Source organism: Glycine max, chromosome 1 (assembly GCF_000004515.6).
Source record: "Glycine max cultivar Williams 82 chromosome 1, Glycine_max_v4.0, whole genome shotgun sequence".
Taxonomy (NCBI): domain Eukaryota; kingdom Viridiplantae; phylum Streptophyta; class Magnoliopsida; order Fabales; family Fabaceae; genus Glycine; species Glycine max.
Genome location: NC_016088.4, coordinates 52,645,959 through 52,660,746, shown reverse-complemented (window position 1 = coordinate 52,660,746; position 14,788 = coordinate 52,645,959). Strand labels below are relative to the sequence as shown.

General features: G+C 30.4%; 2 protein-coding genes across 2 annotated transcripts; both read left to right on the top strand.

Moving 5' to 3' along the window:
* Positions 1 to 2,820: 2,820 nt before the first annotated feature.
* Positions 2,821 to 6,006, top strand: LOC100785715 (cytochrome P450 71D8-like). The gene is made up of 2 exons (XM_003516536.5): positions 2,821 to 3,835; positions 5,142 to 6,006. Exons 1-2 carry the CDS (start codon positions 2,930 to 2,932, stop codon positions 5,751 to 5,753), a joined length of 1,518 nt encoding a protein of 505 aa, XP_003516584.1. The 5' UTR covers positions 2,821 to 2,929; the 3' UTR covers positions 5,754 to 6,006.
* Positions 6,007 to 8,163: 2,157 nt separating this feature from the next.
* On the top strand, positions 8,164 to 10,376 carry LOC100785175 (cytochrome P450 71D8). The gene is made up of 2 exons (XM_003516535.4): positions 8,164 to 9,232; positions 9,529 to 10,376. Exons 1-2 carry the CDS (start codon positions 8,324 to 8,326, stop codon positions 10,138 to 10,140), a joined length of 1,521 nt encoding a protein of 506 aa, XP_003516583.1. The 5' UTR covers positions 8,164 to 8,323; the 3' UTR covers positions 10,141 to 10,376.
* Positions 10,377 to 14,788: the final 4,412 nt, after the last annotated feature.

The following is a 14,788-nucleotide window of genomic DNA, read 5'->3' as shown; positions in this document are numbered from 1 at the left end:
AACTAAAACTAAAAATAAGATACTAGAGAATAAGTTGTAATTTAAGCCGTTAAATTTTATTGGATAAAAGTTATATCAATAAAAATGGTTCTAAGATTCAATATTTTTCATTAAATAATTATTATTTTTTAGCATGGCTACCGGTCAATACAAATAGATGTTTCATTATGGAGAAACATTGACTGGACTGGGTAAATAGATTAAACACCGTGGAATTCAAGGAGGAACTTTTGTATATGATACGTGTCAACTTCATTTATAAATTATGGTTACGGGACGTTTTGACTTTTTAATGTTTAGGTGACTTTGTTGCCCAAAAAACATAGTTTCACTTTCACCTGTCAAATCGTAACTAATTTATTTAAAAGCGGATAAGATATGTGGTTGAATTATCTCGTTCCCAGGTACTCCAACCAGTTGAAAAACTTATAAAAATAAATAAATAATACTGGGTAAACGGTCAACTGTCCCTTAAGGAGGAGAGTTTGGATAAATAAATAAATTAATTCAATATTCATTAATAATTTTTTATTATATAAAAGTTTATGTTATAAATTTATGAAAATATATTTAAAATCTTTCTAATACGTAAGATAGAATTTAATTACATATTTTTACTTATAAAAATACATTAAATTATATTTAAGAAATTGTCATTTATCTATTTCTTTTTATGAAAAATTGTATAAGCTAAGTCGTATTTATGAAATACAACTCACAAAATATAATGAAATTTATTTAATAGTATTTGAAGTATATAATTATATAAAATACTGTTAAGAAATTTAAAAAATTATATTTAACAAGTACAATTTACGTATAAAATCAGTTGGAAGATTTATTTAAATAAGACTTGTATATATTAAATATGTGGACATGTTTAACGTAACATTGTCTAGTTGTCCCTTAAGTATGCGGTAAAAACTTTGATTCTAAGTTTATGTGTATGAAAAATATTCATTAAAAAATATCAATCTCTTATCTTAATATTTTTAAGGATTAATTCTTGGCACACTATCTTTAATAAGCACATTTAAATTTGTAATTGATAATTTTCTGTATGCATTCAAATTTAAATTTGTATTTTTTTCATTCAGAAAAAAAATAGTAATTTAAAAACATTTTATATATTTATAATAATAATTATTATTAGATATTTAAACAAATAGAATTAAAATATAATTTATATCATCATGCCATTAGAAAAGTTCTTGTTTTTCCACATGCATGTCTTTGTTGTAACTTGTATGGTAATTAAGAATCAACATATTTTGTTTGGTAAAAAAAAAAAGAATGAACATATTTTGCAATTTGCTGATTTGGTCCTAGAATGATATCGTCCAGGCCGATATGGATGGAACCATAAAATATGAAACACATTTTCTTATTTCGTGGATATTATAGTTTTTTTAAATTTAATTAGCGTTTATCATTTTTAATTAAAAGCATGAAGTACACTTTCTATTTTCATGAATATGACATTATATAATATAATTTTATGCTTATCATTTTTAATAAGTATTAAAATGAAATACATTTTTTTTATTTCATGGATATGAGAAGTTAAGTTTAAATTTTATGTTTATAATTATTTTAATAAATATTATATATGGAACACATTTTCTAATTCCATGAATATGATAAGTCATGTTTAAAATTCATGTTTATCATTTAAAAATATATTAAACAAGTGATATTTATTTAATTTTTATGAATATGAATCTAAATATAATTTTATCATGCTAGTGCTTTTTTAATTGGTACAATTTAAACAACTCATTTTAAATTTCTTATCTTTTATTAATTGTCCCCCATACAACAACAACAACGCCTTATCCCACTAGGTGGGGTCGGCTACATGGATCAACTTCCGCCATAATGTTCTATCAAGTACCATACTTCTATCCAAATCATTAAGTTCGAGATCCTTTTTGATAACCTCTCTTATAGTCTTTTTGGGTCTTTCTCTGTCTCGAATTGTTTGCCTTCTCTCCATCTGGTCTACTCTCCTCACTACAGAGTCTACCGGTCTTCTCTCTACATGTCCAAACCACCTAAGTCTACTTTCCACCATCTTCTCTACAATAGGCGCTACTCCAACCCTCTCTCTAATAGCTTTGTTTTTAATTTTATCCTGTCGAGTCTTACCACACATCCACCGCAACATCCTCATCTCCGCTACACCTACTTTATTCTCATGTTGGCTCTTGACCGCCCAACTGTTCCGTACAAAATCGCTGGTCTTACCGCAGTCTGATACAACTTTCCCTTTAGCTTGATCCCCCATAATTGCCCCCATAATTGATATAATTTTAAATAACCTTTAGATGACCCCCATTTTTATATTTTTTTATTTAAACTTATTTTTGTGTCAATTAAATTTTAGTTTAATAGTTTTAATTGAGATATTTTTTTAATCATAAAAAATTGTTGTTTATAGAAAACTCAATTTTAAGTAATTCAATCTATTTTAGTTAGTTATTCAATTAAAAAAATTTACTTCCCTTGATTATTGAAAATACTATTCACTTAACTTTTTTCATTTATCATTAAGTGTACAATATACTGTAAATTACTATGATTTTATTAATTAAATTAATATTTTAAAATTAAGAGTTTTAACATTTGTTTATATTTTTATATCATTAATATGAAAATAATATTATATCGTTTACTTTGAAATAATTGATGTGAAAACATCCTCTCTAAAGTCTAAATGGTTTGAAAGCATTTCGTATGTAGCGTAAAAAAGGAGGATATTGAACGTAAGTGATATTTGAAAAGAATATAAGAGTACGTTGAGTGGTTTAAAAATGATAGATAGATCGAAATTTCCTTGCGGATTGAAGATTCTATAAATAGGAACCGAACCAGCCATCGACAAACAACAATAAAACCCTTGAGAGCTGACTCTATAATAAAGCCATATATGGAAGCTCAAACCTACTTCTTGGTTATTGCCTTATCCCTCTTCATTCTACTGAATTGGCTTGCAAAATATCTCAAGCTAAAACCTAATGTTGCTCACAAACTTCCCCCTGGTCCAAAAAAGCTACCTCTCATAGGAAACATGCATCAACTAGCAGTAGCAGGTTCACTCCCACATCGTGCACTTCAAAAACTTGCTCATATATATGGACCTCTCATGCACCTCCAACTTGGTGAGATTTCTGCAGTGGTTGTATCCTCCCCCAACATGGCCAAGGAAATAACCAAAACCCATGATGTTGCTTTTGTGCAGAGACCACAAATCATTTCTGCACAAATCTTGTCTTACGGGGGATTAGATGTTGTTTTTGCTCCATATGGCGATTACTGGAGACAAATGAGGAAGGTGTTCGTGTCAGAACTTCTCAGTGCCAAGAGGGTTCAGTCTTTCTCTTTTATTAGAGAAGACGAGACAGCAAAATTTATAGACTCGATTCGAGCATCGGAAGGTTCACCAATCAATCTCACTAGAAAAGTTTTCTCACTGGTAAGTGCTTCTGTTTCCAGGGCAGCAATTGGTAACAAATCTAAGGACCAGGATGAGTTTATGTATTGGCTTCAGAAAGTAATAGGATCGGTTGGAGGATTCGACCTTGCTGATTTGTTTCCTTCAATGAAATCCATACATTTCATAACTGGGTCGAAGGCCAAATTGGAGAAGCTGCTGAATAGGGTTGACAAGGTGTTGGAAAACATTGTCAGAGAGCATCTAGAAAGGCAAATAAGAGCAAAAGATGGCAGAGTTGAAGTAGAGGACGAAGATCTTGTTGATGTTCTTCTCAGAATCCAACAAGCTGACACTCTCGACATCAAAATGACGACTAGGCACGTCAAAGCTTTGATATTGGTTAGTACTTAATACTCCTTTCGGTTTTTTATTTTTATAACAAACAAGTTTTAGTATGAAATACACATGAATGCCTGAATATTAAGTTCGGGAGGTAGTAATGAATACTGCAAAATTATCTTTTAAATCTACCTGAATATATAGTCCACATGCATGTGCTCGATCTCTTTAATTTCCTGCGCTTCCAATTTACAAAATTACTGAGAAAACTAACTATCTGCATAAAAAAATTGTTTAATTAACGTCTGGTTTTTAACTTGTTGAAATAAGGGCCTTTTAATGGCTTTTTTATAACAAAATTCAAACCATTCCCACAGCAGTTTTTCCTTTCAAAGTTACGTAGGAACAAGAGCGATAGGTAGTCGTAAAAATCAATTTTTTTAGAGAAAAAAATGTGTACAGGCTGATGGGTATATATTAGTATGAAGTTAGGTTAAGTAATTGATCTCATTTAGATTTGTTTCGTCTTCGCCAACTCAATATTCAATAATAGAAAAGTTAATTTTTTTACTCTTGGTAGTAAAATAAGTTTGAACCTATAGTTAACCTTAAAAAAAATAGTTTGAACCTACTCGATCGGCTGGGGTTTGGTTTTTGTTTCATTATTCCCATGTTTGCTTCCGGTTTGTTTTATAAAGTATGCTGTTGTCCTTATGTATGTGTGTATAATGGTAACAATTATTAGGCTAAAAAATATTAACTGATAATTGAGGGTGGGGGTGGGGTGGAGAATTAACCTTCGGTACGTTATTTATTATGTCAACAAATATATCTTGTCAATGAAAGTGATAAATTAAACAATTAATTAATCACTAGTTAACTTTTAATATCTGTCGATAGGAAAAAAGGAAAACTATCCTCGTCCACCCCATTTTGGGGGTGGATTTTGAGTAATTAATAAGAAAAGAGATAAAAAAATGGTTTAAGTGCTATGATAAAAAAAAAAAGTGTTTTTGGTACAGCTCTTTGTTTTGGTACAAAAAAAAAAAGTAAACAAATGGAGGTTACATGTATTTCCTAGTGAAATCAACTTAGCTACACCATTCACTAATTGTTATTTGCGCTTTTCCTTCCCGACACTACATCATATTTCTTTTTTCTAGCTTTGCTAATTCATACCAACAATTTTTTTATAACATATTTTTCTATTTCTTTCTACTATTTTAACGATTTTATCTTGGGTTTTTCTCCCTTTCTCCTTTTTATCTTTTTTATACAGAAAGTTATACAATTTTATTGTATTAATGCACATTCTCTTTTGATTTTACCAAAATTCATTTGAAAATATTTTAATTGGTTTGACTAGGATGTATTTGCTGCTGGAATCGATACGTCAGCATCAACACTAGAGTGGGCAATGACAGAAATGATGAAAAATTCAAGAGTAAGGGAAAAAGCACAAGCTGAACTAAGAAAAGTATTTGGAGAGAAGAAAATAATTCATGAAAGTGATATAGAGCAGCTTACTTATTTGAAGTTGGTGATCAAAGAGACATTAAGACTACACCCACCTACTCCTTTATTGATCCCTAGAGAATGCTCTGAAGAAACCATCATTGGTGGTTATGAAATACCTGTCAAAACTAAAGTGATGATAAATGTATGGGCAATTTGCAGGGATCCCAAATATTGGACTGATGCAGAAAGGTTTGTCCCAGAAAGGTTCGAGGATAGTTCTATTGATTTCAAAGGGAATAACTTTGAGTATCTTCCATTTGGGGCAGGAAGGAGAATTTGTCCAGGCATCACATTTGGTTTAGCAAGTATTATGCTTCCATTGGCTCAATTACTTTTGCATTTCAACTGGGAGCTCCCAGATGGGATGAAACCTGAAAGTATAGATATGACAGAACGCTTCGGATTGGCTATTGGGAGGAAACATGATTTGTGTTTAATTCCCTTTGTTGATAATCTTTGAGTGCATGATTGACATGCCCATGTTTATCAACCGCACTTTCAAGTGTGAATTCCCTTTGTTTTGAAGTGATATCATATATATTTTATACTTTGAAAAAATAAATTCTAAATACTATTTAACACCTAGAGATATAAAGAGAAAAATGAGAAAAATATAAATATGTTAGGTGATGTAGTATGTTAGAAAAAATGTCTATATGTAATCTATACTTTTTAAACATGATTGAAATAATAATAAATCGTTTTCCGTTCTAGCATATATAACATTACAGGTCTATATATTATGAGCACAATATATTATATTAGATATTTTATTAATATAAAAAATATGCATACTTGTTAAACTTTTGTTTATTTCTATGTGAAAAGAATAAAAATAGGGAATTGAAGGAAGTTATTTTCGTGAGATCTAAAAAAAGGACTCTATCCCCAAATTGGCATTAAATTGGGGGAGGGGGAAATGATAGTTCATTTTTTCAATTTTTTAAATTAAAAAATTATAACATATGAGATTAAATAAAATAATAATTTTATGATAAGAAAAATATAATAGAGTACGTAAACGATTAATTTTTTACTTAATATAGAAATGTTTTTACTAGTTTTTTTCACTCTTTCAAACAGATGAATAGAAAGTTCTCTTCTTTTTTTCTTCTTATTTTATCCATCCAAATAATACATTTTTACTTTATTTCTCTCATTCATTTCCTTTTTTTTTCTTGTTTCTCATAATGTAAGTAAAATAAAGGAAAATTTTGACAATTCAACTTGAAATTAAGTAACCAAGCATTAGCAACTTTGAGAATGTCAAAAAATATCAAAAAATTATTTCATTGGTCAAGTAATAATCTATTTATTTAAGGCAAATCGATAAGATTTGCAGTTAAATTACAAATCTCATTTCAGCTTCAGGACCCGTCACGTTTGGAATCAACAGAAAGTTGGTTGCTTGTTTTCCCTTGACAAACTTAGGTTTGTATGGGATGATTTTTAGTTTTGAGTTTCACATTTTTTTTTAAAAGACAGAGAGACAAGGAAAGGATGATTAACATATATCCCACCTGAATTCATATTGATTAATTAAAATTTGTTCTAAGTTCTGCCTCTAAGATTGATGCCCTTACTTTATTATTTGTCTTATTTATGTCCCACCAATATGTATTTGCATCTTTATCTTGATTTCTGTTTAATTATATTACTATTTCATTATATAAGAACAAGATTCACAACAAAATAGCAACTATATATTAAGTAACAACCATTAATAAAAAAAAGTATGATAAATAATATGATGTAATAAAAAAGAAGAAATAAAAGAAAGAAATATTAATTAATAAATTGTTCAAAATAATAAATTGTTCCTCTATAGAATGTTCAAATATTACCTATCATACCTCTCTCTCTATATATTCTTATAAATAACCTGAAAAAAAAAATCAGCCCTCATAAAAATAACAGCAAAAAACTTAAAAGTTCCTTAATTATATGTCAAAGATAAACCACAAATTTGAACACACGTACAAAAGACCTTCCCACTACAAAAGATACAAGATGAAATTAGCAGAAAGTTAAATACTCATTAACAAAAATTGTGAAGATGGTAAAGCCTTTGATATCAAACTGCTTCCAATTAAAGTCAAAGCTAGAAATGGCACTCCAAGTTATGAGCTGCATAATATTACTAGAACGTAAGTAGTTCTCGCTCACTGTCAAAGGCTCACGCTTACTATGAGCCATGCATCTTATCTTCTCCTTTGAGCCCCCATAGAACCATTAATATTTCTACTCAGTCAACAAAAGAATACCAAAGCCATGACTCTCTCGACTTTGGGGCCACTTTGAACAAAGACAAAAACAAATCATCAGCACTTTAATCGCCACAGCTTAAACAACCTCACTCATTTTGGCAGACCCATTTGTGCCACCACTGTTCATTATCTGGACCAGAAGGCTCGAGGTGCCGAACACGACGAAGCTCGAGTGACTGTCAACGGGTTTGAGTGTTATTCACTGATCTTCCTTGGGTTTTGGTATTCTCTTATATTTTCTTAAACAAAAAATTCCCTTATGTTTTACTTTGTCTATTCTTTTGTTTATTTACTGTGTCCCTTTTATTTGTTTTACTAGTATTTTGTCTTTTGCTTTATGTGCTGTCGTGAATCCTGATCATTGCCACTTCTTTTGCCGTCTCCAATTTTATATATATATTTTCTGCTTAATTAAGCTTTTGATCTCTTCCTTCCATGGGTCACTCCTAAACGATGCTCAGTGCCGGCCCTGCGTAAGTTCAAAATCAGCCATAATATTAAAATATTTCTACTGTGACTTTGTCAATACTGCAATAAGCGAATGATTTAAGATCTTAAAAAATGCCTCATCCGTTGAATTTTGTAATCCAAAAAACCAAATCAAACGTATTAGCTAGAATTCAACGGACGCATAGATCTTTAGGGCGAAAACAAAGGATAAATAGATCATTGTCCTCATAGATGGAATATTATATTATATAGATAAGAACCAGCACTCAGCAATAATTACAAACACCGAAGAGTTGAGTGCTCCAATAATACCATGGAAGCTCAAGCATGCTTCATGTTTACTACCTTGTTTTTCTTTTGGGTATTGCATTGGCTTGCAAAGTATTATTACAAGCCAAAAACCACCCTTTCTCACAAACTACCCCCGGGACCAAAGAAGCTACCTCTGATAGGGAACCTGCATCAACTAGCAATGGCTGGTTCACTTCCACATCGTACTCTCCGAGACCTTGCCCTTAAATATGGACCTCTCATGCATCTCCAACTTGGTGAAATTTCTTCAGTGGTTGTATCCTCCCCCAACATGGCCAAGGAGATAATGAAAACCCATGATCTTGCTTTTGTGCAGAGGCCACAATTTCTTCCTGCTCAAATTTTGACCTATGGTCAAAGTGATATTGCTTTTGCTCCATATGGCGATTACTGGAGACAAATGAAGAAAATATGTGTGTCGGAGCTTCTAAGTGCCAAGAGAGTTCAGTCTTTCTCTGATATTAGAGAAGACGAGACAGCCAAATTTATAGAATCAGTTCGAACATCAGAAGGTTCACCAGTCAATCTTACCAATAAAATTTACTCCTTGGTAAGTTCTGCTATTTCCAGGGTAGCATTTGGTAACAAATGTAAGGACCAAGAAGAGTTCGTGTCTTTGGTTAAAGAATTGGTAGTAGTGGGGGCAGGATTTGAACTTGACGATTTGTTTCCTTCGATGAAACTTCATCTCATAAATGGAAGGAAGGCCAAATTGGAGAAGATGCAAGAGCAGGTTGACAAGATCGTGGATAACATTCTCAAAGAGCATCAAGAAAAGCGTGAAAGGGCACGACGAGAAGGCAGGGTTGACCTAGAGGAGGAGGATCTTGTTGATGTTCTTTTGAGAATCCAACAAAGTGACAATCTCGAGATCAAAATTACGACCACAAACATCAAAGCTATAATATTAGTAAGCAAAACAATAACACATTATATTACTCTCCTAATCTCCTACATTACAAAATTATGGAGAAAATTGTTTGCATGACATCTTTTTGGCACTCCTTGAGGTCATCTCAAACGCAGTTACTTACAAGAATTGTTTAAAGTTAAGCAACCTTGTTTAACCAATTCTAAACAATAGAAAACATACTGTTATGGATCCCCAACAGATTCATTTGTTTTTATATATGTCCCCCCTTTTTCTCCAAAAATTTATGATATCTTCATTTTACCATTAAACCTATTTGAAAATTGTTTGACTAGGACGTATTTACTGCTGGAACGGATACTTCAGCATCAACACTTGAATGGGCTATGGCAGAAATGATGAGAAACCCAAGAGTGAGGGAGAAAGCACAGGCTGAAGTAAGACAAGCATTTAGGGAATTGAAAATAATCAATGAAACAGATGTAGAGGAACTTATATACTTAAAGTTGGTGATCAAAGAGACATTAAGGCTACACACTCCTTCTCCTTTATTGCTCCCTAGAGAATGCTCTAAGCGAACCATCATTGATGGATATGAAATACCTGTCAAGACTAAAGTCATGATAAATGCGTGGGCGATTGCAAGAGATCCCCAATATTGGACTGATGCTGAGAGGTTTGTCCCAGAGAGGTTTGATGGTAGCTCTATCGATTTCAAAGGAAATAACTTTGAGTATCTTCCTTTTGGAGCAGGAAGGAGAATGTGCCCAGGAATGACACTTGGTTTAGCCAACATTATGCTTCCACTCGCTCTATTACTCTATCACTTCAATTGGGAACTCCCAAATGAGATGAAACCTGAGTATATGGATATGGTTGAAAACTTCGGATTGACAGTTGGAAGGAAAAATGAGTTGTGTTTGATTCCCGTTGTTAATGATCTTTGACACTGCACGATTGATATGGTTGGAGGAATCAAGTTTCTTGGACACCACTTACCTATTTTTACATTCAGCCTTCGATTATTCTTCACTACTATTTTCTTTTTCTTATACTTGGTTTGAAGAGATTTTAGGAGCTATTCTAGCACAATGCAAATATAATATAAATATTTATATTATAAACAAATTGTAGTTCCTGATAATATAGTAATGCATTAATAATCAAACAAAGGAATTACTTTAAGCTATCCAGTTCGCATTCATACCATATTTTATTTTTGGCTGTGCAATACTGTTGGAAAATCAATTCCGATCCATTTCTAATAAATATGCACATAATGGGTCATCGTTTTTTTCTTCTTCTTTAAACCAAGAGCAATATATTATGCTATGCATTATACTCAAATTGATTAATTTGGGTCAGAGAAACCTTTTATGGAGATCATGAGTCATGTCTAAATTCAAGACCCCTCTCTTTGTTCATATCAATTGGAAATTCAACGTATCAACAAAGCATTATATATTATATTGAGAGAAGAGTTAAGAAAACTTTTGGGGGGGAAGAATAAAAAATGGCGAGTAACAAACGAAACTGGATTTTGGAGGGGGAACGAAAAAAATAAACAGTTAGTTTTCGAGGGAGGAACCAAAAAAACAAACACTGATACGCCGTATTGTCTGTGGATGGGATTTGAAGTTTGGATGTTACGAGAGTCGCTCCGCATAAGCTGTAGCAATAAGCTCAGTAAGACAGCTCATGTTAAAATAGCACGAAACATCTTACAAGAATTCATCATATATTTTTATAAGCCTTTTCAAATACTCTTATAAGTACAGATGAGTTGTTAATAAACTCTTTTAAACGGGGCTTTATTGTTATTATTTTTTTTTGCATCCTCAATTTTATAATTTGAACTTTTGCTTTCGATTTTTTTTAACTGATGTCAAATTTTGTTTTTTATTTACTAGTGTTTTCTTACATTTAATTCCGTTTCAGCTCACTATATATTTTAAGCTTTATTCATCAATTGGGCATTTTTTTTAACTCGATACACATAATTTTAATATTTATGTCTTTATATAATAATTTTTATTTTTTAAAATAATTTGCTCACACTGACTTTGCCACTGGGTGAAGCGAACGGTTAGAAGTTAGAATTTAGACCTGCAAAAACCTTTCACCAACTTGAAAAACCCAAAATCAAATTCAGAAATTCTTTGCAATTTATTTTAAAGAGGAAAACGGCTCCAAAGTTGTAGACCTACATTTCACTCTTTACACTATTTATTTATTGCTTCTTTTATTTATTTTTATGTTATTTAATTATAACACATATATTAAGAAAAGTAGTTAAACTTTTCATTATATTAAAATTAGTTATAATTAATTTATTATATTTTCTTTTTTATTCCTTTAATATTTTATATGTTGGAATTTAAGTCTAAACGTCAAATCTTATAATAGCTAATAATATATAAATCGAACATCATACAAGTAATCAAGATCCATAAACCTTAAGGTTTTAGGTGAAGTGTTGTATCAAGTTTATTTGTGGTCTATGGAAGAATACTTTTTTTATTTTACTCCTTTAATTTCTAAATAATTAATATAAGAATCGATAGTTCGATCAAATGATTTGCTTTTAAACAAATATAATGAAATTCACGATAAATTCAAGCATAAAAATTCTTGTATCAAAAGTTATCCTAGTAATGAGTTCACATATGAAAATCTAAAGTCTTTCTAGCAAGTAACATTGTGGTTATCCTATTGTCGTGAGCTAACATGGAACACTTAAGATTCATTAAACCAATCAGGCTCTCTCCTAAATATCAACTCGTTTATGAATTAATTTGGATAAAAGCATTAGGTAAAGAACTTGCGAAATATTTCATTTTCAAATTTATATTATTAGCAATATCTCCCCTATTGGTGTTTTAACAAATGTCAACACTGAGCATACTGCAAATCATGCACGATTTACAGTTAGCTTGGAATGAAGGCTAGAGAGATGTTACTTTTGAATCAGACTCACTCGTTTCAATTCAACTTCTGCAGAATCATGATTTAAGAACCCACCCTTATACTTCGGTAAACAGGAGAATCAATCACTTCAAATCTCTCCCGTGGAATCTCAACTTTAGGCATGTCTTCCGTGAGGCCAACTTATGTGCGGATTGGCTCCCGAGGCTAGCTCCTCCTCTATGGCTCCTTTGGTTGTTGTAGAATCTTGTCCTAGTCAAATGAAGCATCTATTGAGCGATGATGCCAGGGGTGTTTCTCATACTAAGATTTAGTTCTTTCTTTCTATTGCTTGTCTTTTATTTCCACTAAAAAAAAATATATTGAGGAAAGTTGATTTCTCATTTTCACTATTATACTTGGTAAATTTTAGAATTTTCCGTGCCTAATTCAGTTTGGTAAGACATTAAAAAAAAAGAGAGAAAGATGAAAAAGGCTATTTTTTTTTAAAAGCAAAATATTTCATTATAATAGATGCTTAAGATAAAGAATAAGTTGTCCCGAACTCACGTATTAAATGATACAAATATTTTTTTTAAGTTTAATTATCTATTTAGTTCTTATAGTTCTAAACTTATCTTTTTTTAATATCTATAATTAATAAGTTAATATTTCAATCCCTGAAATTTAATAAATGAATTTTTTAGATCTTAAAGTTTAACTCCATTAATTAATAAGGTCTTTGTCGTTAATTTTTTTTAACTTCATTAATTAGTAAAAGAATTTTAACAAAGACCTTTTAAAAATTAAAATATAAAATTTAAGAACTAAAAATTCAGTTATTAAATATATAAACTAAAAAAATAAGTTTAAAAATTATAAAAATTAAAGGTAAAATTATATTTTTGGTCCTCTTATTTATTTTTAATTTCGATTTTGGTTTCCCTTTAAAATTATTGACAAATTTTGTCATCTTATTTTATCCAATCATCCAATCTTGGTCCTCGAATCCATATATAATTGGACGTTGATGTTACAAAGAAATATTGATGGTCACGTGTTACGTTTTCGTTTTCATTGGATAATGACTGTCATATGTCATGTTCTGATTGGATGTCAACTTCATGAAAGATGAAATACATTGTTGTTGTTATTGGTCAATCAGAACATGACATGTGACAGTCATTATTCAAATAGAACATGACACATATCAATAAACATTCTTTAACAATTAACGCCCAAATCTAGATTGGAAGACCAAAATTGAGTAATTGGATAAATTAGGAGGATAAAATTCGTCAATAATTTTTAAAGGAAGATCAAAATTGAAATTGAAAGACCAACTTTATAATTTTACCAAAATTAAATGAGTAATTAATTTTTTTTAATAAAGAGAGGGGCAAAGCCCACTACACAGCAATTCTACGTGGCAAACTTATGCCCTCAATATCAGTCCACAATACATGGTTACACGGCAACGGTGGTTGTCAGGCTAAAGTGCTAAACAGATAAGACCCAATATGGGAGATTACGGGCAGCCACGAGCAGCAAACCTCAGCCACTGAATCGGCTATGATACCAACATATTGACATCCCTGATAAGGAAAGGTTGACTAACATATATCCCACGTTGATTAACAAGTAATAATTGATATACTTAATACGTCTCATATATAGATATATTGATAGATATAAATATGTAGATAGAGTGCCAGAGCAAGGTTTTGAAAATATATATCGATGTTACCTAAGCAATATCTAGAAAGAGTGAAAGTAAACGATTTTGGGTCTGTTTGGATGTAACCTTTTTTAGAAATATTTTTAGAAGAAAAAAATAAGAAAAAAAAAATAAAATGAGTTTCTCCATTAGTTAAAATAAATTTTTCATTAATTAATTTGTAGATGTCATCTTATCTTTTAAAGAAATTAGATTAGTGAGCTTCTAAAAATTAACTCATGGAGAGCTTATTTTTGTTTATGGAAAAGTTCATCTCATCTTTTTTCTTCTTATTTTTTTTTTAAAAAATGTTTCTAAAGAAGCTTATCCAAACAGATTTTTTAGAATAAGCGTTTTTAAAGTTAGTGACCAATATTTAAAGTTTAACAAGGGTAAGTTGTTTACTTTAACGTAAGTTCAAAATGAGCATTAACATTAGAATATCTATATACGTATAAGTTAGTTTTGCTAGAGTGACTTTATGAGCCTAATAGTTATTTTTGTTTTTAAATTTGTTTTCAAAAAATTAAAAAAAATTAATCATTGAAAGTAAAAAAAGTATAACAAATTCATCTATTCATTAATTTTGGTCTATTAATGATAATGAAAGAGTTTATGTGACACACTCAAGGATGAATTTGTCTATGTTCTATATATTATGAAACGAAAATAGTTATTTATCTAAAATATAATTTAATTTTTATCTTTTTCACATTTTTTAATCATTGCAAGTATAACAATACAATAAACACTTAAAAATAAGAAAACAAACATAAGTTAAAACAAACATAATAATAAACATCATATTGATTAATAAATATAATTTATCTATTACTTTGAAATTTTTAATGTGACTATATCTTATCCAAAATATGAGACTCAAACAAAAGTGAGATTCGACTTGAATCTTTCATTACCTAACATTATTACAAGAGAAATTTAGAATAACAGATAAAATATACTTTTTAAACAAT